This window comes from Salvelinus alpinus, chromosome 4 (genome assembly GCF_045679555.1).
Source record: "Salvelinus alpinus chromosome 4, SLU_Salpinus.1, whole genome shotgun sequence".
Classification (NCBI taxonomy): domain Eukaryota; kingdom Metazoa; phylum Chordata; class Actinopteri; order Salmoniformes; family Salmonidae; genus Salvelinus; species Salvelinus alpinus.
The window spans coordinates 28,042,172-28,049,708 of NC_092089.1; the positions used below are offsets into that span (position 1 = coordinate 28,042,172).

The 7,537-nt window shown below is 41.4% G+C and overlaps 1 protein-coding gene across 3 annotated transcripts in view; it reads left to right on the forward strand.

Annotated features, from left to right (window-relative positions):
* acbd7 (acyl-CoA binding domain containing 7) overlaps nt 1-1,068 on the forward strand; it is a 37,976-nt gene extending 36,908 nt beyond the window's left edge. For all 3 annotated transcript variants that reach the window (XM_071396389.1, XM_071396386.1, XM_071396387.1), the window contains 2 exons: nt 60-179; nt 494-1,068. In XM_071396389.1, coding sequence (XP_071252490.1) covers nt 60-179; nt 494-614 — 241 coding nt within the window. In that variant the 3' untranslated portion in view covers nt 615-1,068. The remainder of the gene's footprint in view (nt 1-59; nt 180-493) is intronic.
* The last annotated feature ends 6,469 nt before the right edge of the window (nt 1,069-7,537 follow it).

A 7,537-nucleotide genomic window follows, 5' to 3' on the forward strand; every position in this document is an offset into this window, starting at 1 on the left:
GTGTGTGTGTGTGTGTGTGTTTATGGTGTTTTTGTAATTTGTGTGTGTTCTCTCTCCAGTGGCGGGGGCGGTAACTTTACCTTGTCCACAAGTCTGGCTGGCTACACCACAGTTCATGGGGTGGGCGCTCCCATGGTGCACCATGGCTACGGGTTCTTCTACCGCATCCGTGACGACAGGTGGGCTAACACACCCACACACAAGACCTGGACTATGGACAATGACCTTACATTTTTTTCTGATTATTGTTGGCTTGTTTGACATTTTATGGCATTGTTAGGAGCTTGAAACATAAGCATATCACTGCACCCGCTATAACGTCTGCTAAACCGTGTACGCGACCAATAAACTTTGATTTGATTTTGAACAGTCACTTCAGCTATTTGGTCTCTCATGTAGTTAGTAGAATTTGTAGTTTTTCTTTAGTCCATTTGTCTTCTCTAGGATGGCCTGATAGAATCTTCTGGTGTCTGACTTGTACTTCCTGTTTCAGGATCGTGGCTTCCTGTACGGCGTGGAAGTCCAGTCCAGAGACAGATGCAGAGACACTGTTCCAGAACCTGGTTACCTCCCTACATGAGATGCTACATCTCGCTACCACAGCTCAGCTCTAACACACACACACGCAGAGTTTTTAGATGGCAGCCAATAATAATTGTTTAATTTTATCCAAATCAATGCAAAGGCATTGTAACAATGCGGCAGGTAGCCTAGAGGTTAGAATTAGGCCAGTTACTGAAAGGTCGCTAGTTTGAATCCCCGAGCCAATAAGGTGATAAATCTTTCGATGTGCCCTTGAGCAAGCCACTTAAACCTTTTTGCTCCTTTGCCATGACCCTACTCTCCGGGGTTGTCTCAGGGGGAGTTGGGATATGCAAAAAACACATTTCCAAAGGGAAATAGGACAAGCATAAGCACCCACCAAATTATTATTACAATGCAGTCCTTGATTGTTTTCTTAATGTTTATTTTTGCACTTAAATTAATGTAATTCTCTGATTTTGTGCGGCAGCTAGATTGGGAATTTCTTGTTTTAAAATGTATTGATTGAACTTCCTACCATGATTCCACAAATTCAGGTAATGCCTCCTTGTTTTGGCCTGTTTGCTTCGGATTCGTTCCTAGTGAATATGACTCAAGACTAAGAGCAGGAAACGTCCCCTGGCACTAGAATGAGTTATACCGTAGAGATATCAAATCAAGTTTATTTTATATAGCCCTTCGTACATCAGCTAATATCTCGAAGTGCTGTACAGAAACCCAGCCTAAAACCCCAAACAGCAAGCAATGCAGGTGTAGAAGCACGGTTGAAGCACAGTTGAAGTCGGAAGTTTACATACACTTAGGTTGGAGTCATTAAATCTCGTTTTTCAACCACTCCACAAATTTCTTGTTAACAAACTATAGTTTTGGCAAGTCGGTTAGGACATCTACTTTGTGCATGACAAGTAATTTTTCCAACAATTGTTTACAGAATTTACATAATTCATCATTCCTGTGGGTCAGAGGTTTACATACACTAAGTTGACTGTGCCTTTAAACAGCTTGGGAAATTCCTGAAAATGATGTCATGGCTTTAGAAGCTTCTAATAGGCTAATTGACATCAATTGGAGGTGTACCTGTGGATGTATTTCAAAGCCTACCTTCAAACTCAGTGCCTCTTTGCTTGACATTGTGGGTAAATCAAAAGAAATCAGCCAAGACCTCAGAAAAAAGATTGTAGACCTCCACAAGTCTGGTTCATCCTTGGGAGCAATTTCCAAACGCCTGAAGGTACCATGTTCATCTGTACAAACAATAGTACGCAAGTATAAACACCATGGGACCACGCAGCCATCATACTGCTCAGGAAGGAGACGTGTTCTGTCTCCTAGAGATGAACGTACTATGGTGCGAAAAGTGCAACTCAATCCCAGAACAACAGCAAAAGGACCTTGTGAAGATGCTGGAGGAAACTGGTACAAAAGTATCTATATCCACAGTAAAACGAGTCCTATATCGACACAACCTGAAAGGCCGCTCACCAAGGAAGAAGCCACTGCTCCAAAACCGCTATTAACTTCTTATGGCTGCAGGGGCAGTATTGAGTAGCTTGGATGAAAGGTGCACAGAGGTGCCCATAGTAAACTGCCTGCTCCTCAGTCCCAGTTGCTAATATATGCATATTATTATTCATATTGGATAGAAAACACTCTGAAGTTTCTAAAACTGTTTGAATTATGTCTGTGAGTATAACAGAACTCATATGGCAGGTAAAAACCTGAGAAGTTCCACTTCCTGTTTGAATTTTTTCTGAGGTGGCAGATTTTCAGCCAAGCTCTCATTGAAATTACAGCGAGATATTGATGAGTTTTCACTTCCTACGGCTTCCACTAGATGTCAACAGTCAATAGAACTTTGTCTGATGACTCTAATGTGAAGGGGGGGGCGAAGGAGACAGGAATTAGTCAGGTCTGCCACGAGCTGACCATGCTTTCACATGCGCATTCACATGAGGAGGACCTCCGTTCCACCGCTCTTCTGAAGTCAATCTAATTCTCCGGTTGGAACGTTATTCAAGATGTATGTTAACAACATTCTAAAGGTTGATTCAGTACATCGTTTGACATGTTTCTACTGACTGTTACAAAACTTTTGGACATTTCGTCTCGTTATAGTGGACGCGCTTTGTGACTTTGAAATTGTTTACCAAAAGCGCTAACCAAAGTAGCTGATTGGACATAAATAACGGACATTATCGAACAAATCAAGCATTTATTGTGGACCTGGGATTCCTAGGACTGCATTCTGATGAAGTTCATCAATGGTAAGGAAACATTTATCATGTATTTTCTGGTTTCTGTTGACCCCAACATGGCGGCTAATTTGGCTATTGTTCTGAGCTCCGTCTCAGATTATTGCATGATTTGCTTTTTCCGTAAAGTTTTTTTGAAATCTGACACAGCGGTTGCATTAAGGAGAGGTATACACTATATACAAGTATTTAGTCAGCCACCAATTGTGCAAGTTCTCCCACTTAAAAAGGCCTGTAATTTTCATCATAGGTACACTTCAACTATGACAGACAAAATTAGAAAAGAAAATCCAGAAAATCACATTGTAGGATTTTTAATGAATTTATTTGCAAATTATGGTGGAAAATAAGTATTTGGTCACCTACAAACAAGCAAGATTTCTGGCTCTCACAGACCTGTAACTTCTTCTTTAAGAGGCTCCTCTGTCCTCCACTCGTTGCCTGTATTAATGGCATCTGTTTGAACTTGTTATCAGTATAAAAGACATCTGTCCACAACCTGAAACACACACATTCCAAACTCCACTATGGCCAAGACCAAAGAGCTGTCAAAGGACACCAGAAACAAAATTGTAGACCGGCACCTAGCTGGGAAGACTGAATCTGCAATAGGTAAGCAGCTTGGTTTGAAGAAATCAACTGTGGGAGCAATTATTAGGAAATGGAAGACATACAAGACCACTGATAATCTCCCTCGATCTGGGCCTCCACGCAAAATCTCACCCCGTGGGTTCAAAATGATCACAAGAACGGTGAGCAAAAATCCCAGAACCACACGGGGGGACCTAGTGAATGACCTGCAGAGAGCTGGGACCAAAGTAACAAAGCCTACCATCAGTAACACACTACGCCGCCAGGGACTCAAATCCTGCAGTGCCAGACGTGTCCCTCTGCTTAAGCCAGTACATGTCCAGGCCCGTCTGAAGTTTGCTAGAGAGCATTTGGATGATCCAGAAGAAGATTGGGAGAATGTCAGATGAAACCAAAATATAACTTTTTGGTAAAAACTCAACTCGTCGTGTTTGGAGGACAAAGAATGCTGAGTTGCATCCAAAGAACACCATACCTACTGTGAAGCATGGGGGTAGAAACATCATGCTTTGGGGCTGTTTTTCTGCAAAGGGACCAGGACGACTGATCCGTGTAAAGGAAAAAATGAATGGGGCCATGTATCGTGAGATTTTGAGTGAAAACCTCCTTCCATCAGCAAGGGCATTGAAGATGAAACGTGGCTGGGTCTTTCAGCATGACAATGATCCCAAACACACCGCCCGGGCAACGAAGGAGTGGCTTCGTAAGAAGCATTTCAAGGTCCTGGAGTGGCATAGCCAGTCTCCAGATCTCAACCCCATAGAAAATCTTTGGAGGGAGTTGAAAGTCCGTGTTGCCCAGCAACAGCCCCAAAACATCACTGCTCTAGAGGAGATCTGCATGGAGGAATGGGCCAAAATACCAGCAACAGTGTGTGAAAACCTTGTGAAGACTTACAGAAAACGTGTGACCTCTGTCATTGCCAACAAAGGGTATATAACAAAGTATTGAGATAAACTTTTGTTATTGACCAAATACTTATTTTCCACCATAATTTGCTAATAAATTCATTAAAAATCCTACAATGTGATTTTCTGGATTTCTTTTTCTCATTTTGTCTGTCATAGTTGAAGTGTACCTATGATGAAAATTACAGGCCTCTCTCATCTTTTTAAGTGGGAGAACTTGCACAATTGGTGGCTGACTAAATACTTTTTTGCCCCACTGTATCTATAATCCCATGTGTATAACTTGTATTATCATCTACATTTATGATGAGTTTTTCTGTTGAAACAATGTGGCTATGCAAAATCACTTGATGTTTTTGGAACTAGTGAATGTAACGCGCCAATGTAAACTCAGATTTTTTGTTATAAATGTGAACTTTATCAAACAAAACATGCATGTATTGTGTAACATGAAGTCCTATAAGTGTCATCTGATGAAGATAATCAAAGGTTAGTGATTAATTTGATCTCTTTCTGCTTTTTGTGAAAGCTATATTTCGCTGGAAAAATGGCTTATTGTGGTTTGGTGGTGACCTAACATAATCGTTTGTAGTGCTTTCGCTGAAAAGCATATTTGAAATCGGACACTTTGGTGGGATTAACAACAAGATTACCTTTAAAATGATATGACACATGTATGTTTGAGGAATTTTAATTATGAGATTTCTGTTGTTTGAATTCGGCGCCCTGCACTTTCACTGGCTGGTGTCATATCGATCCCGGTAGCGGGATGCAGCCATAAGAAGTTAAAAAAGCCAGACTACGGTTTGCAACTGCACATGGGGACAAAGATTGTACTTTTGGGAGAAATGTCCTCTGGTCTGATGAAACAAAAATAGAACTGCTTGGCCATAATGACCATCGTTATGTTTGGAGGAAAAAGGGGGATGCTTGCAAGCCGAAGAACACCATCCCAACCATGAAGCACGGGGGTGACAGCATCATGTTGTGGGGGTGCTTTGCTGCAGGAGGGACTGGTGCACTTCACAAAATAGATGTCATCATGAGGGAGGAAAATGACGTGGATATATTGACATCAGTCAGGAAGTTAAAGCTTAGTCGCAAATGGATCTTCCAAAAGGACAATGACCCCAAGCATACTTCCAAAGTTGTGGCAAAATGGCTTAAGGACAACAAAGTCAAGGTATTGGAGTGGCCATCACAAAGCCCTGACCTCAATCCTATAGAAAATGTGTGGGCAGAACTGAAAAAGCGTGTGCAAGCAAGGAGGCCAACAAATCTGACTCAGGTACACCAGTACTGTCAGGAGGAATGGGCAAAAATTCACCCAACTTATTGTGGGAAGCTTGTGGAAGGCTACCCAAAACATTTGACCCAAGTTAAACAATTTAAAAGGCAGTGCTACCAAATACTAATTGAGTGTATGTAAACTTCTGACCCACTGGGAATGTGATGAAAGAAATAAAAGCTGAAATAAAACATTCTCTCTACTATTATTCTGACATTTCACATTCTAACTGACCTAAGACAGGGAATTTTTACTAGGATTAAATGTCAGGAATTGTGAAAAACTGAGTTTAAATGTATTTGGCTATGGTGTATGTAAACTTCCGACTTCAACTGTAGATAGAAGACTGTAGTGCCCAAAAGCCCATTTCAGCATGGGCAGTGCCATTGAGGACTTCCTATGGGCGGCAGGTAGCCTAGCGGTTAAGAGCATTGGGCCAGTAACCGAAAAATCGCTGGTTCGACTCCCCAAGCCGAGTAGATGAACAATTTGTCTGTGACCTTGAGCAAGGCACTTAACACTAGTTCCTCTTGTAACTCACTCTGGATAAGAGCATCTGCTCAATGACTAAAATGTAAAAATGTATGGGTTAAGGAAGGATCACATAACTCCATCCAGGTCACCAGGATTATACTCGTAAATGAGACATTCCATAACTGCAGGTGGCAATATTTTGCAAACCTTTGGTTTATATCTGTTCAAACAACACACTCTAGGTGGCAGTGTGCTAACCTGGGTACCAGTCTTTTTAGCTAACATTCCATTGCTTGCCACTTCTGTCATTTTCCAAGGAGACTGGCCTTTCTTCAATCTTCAAATATGAACATTCTATAATTTAATGAGCTCGAGGACATCAGAGGATTTGATCCTGATTCAATAACCCTCATAGCTATCCTCCAATCAAAGGTTATGCAAATATTGGAACTTTTTTCTGCACAGATCTTGGTGTCCTGTTGCTAAGCTATGTTTTTTTGCTAGGTGCTAGCTCAAGTTGCTAACTTAAAGGAGCTACATGTACAATTGTTGCATTGTAATTTCATAAAATGTCTAATATCTGCAGTAATAGTGGAATGAAGGTGTTTCACAATAATGTTATTTTGGCCCAATACAAAATCGCATTCTAAAATGCAGACTTTTTCCTATTTGGCAACAAAAGCCAGACCGGCTTCTGTTGTTAAGATGGGAAAACTCCATCCCCCTCTCTTCCATCCTGCGACGTGGTCATCGCCTCCTCGAGCACAACGAACAATGGCAGACTGGGGAAAGCGGCCAATGTAGAAATCGCTCTGTCATTTCCTGGCTGCTAAAACTCAACACTCTTCGTTCAATTTCAGTTTGTGAGAAAACAATAGCTGAATAGTGTAGGGAATCGTTGTACCATTGAATCACTGTGAAGTATATTTTCAATAACAAATATTGTTTTTACGGCTATTTGAAGTTGGTGGACAAAACTTAAAGTAAAATAGTGTCCATCATGGTCCATGCTATCCGGGATTCTTGGGACGTACCAACTCTGAAATGTTAAAAGGTTAGGGTAGGTGTTTAGGGTAGGCATGTCCCAAGGAATCGGTATAGCACTAACATCTCCACCATGTTACAGGGAAATGGCATGCGGGGGAGTTCCTTGGAATACAACCTACTGTAGTTAAGTGTAATCTGTGTAATACGTTGAATTATATGAAACAATGTCTGGAGTTAATGGAGCAGGTGTGGATATACTCCAAGCTATCTTCCCAGTCTGCCACAGAAATGTCAGTCCGTAGTTCTTCATCCCATTTTGCCTTAATGGCATCTGTAGACGGTGTGCTAACAGATTGAAAAGCGTCATATCGACGAGATATCTGTTTGTCTGGTGGTGGTGTGGGGCATATTTTTATGCATCTGTCAAACATTTAGCATTCCCAAATGTCGGAAGATGTTTTCTAGCAGTCTCTAATCTGTAGGTATCTGAAAAA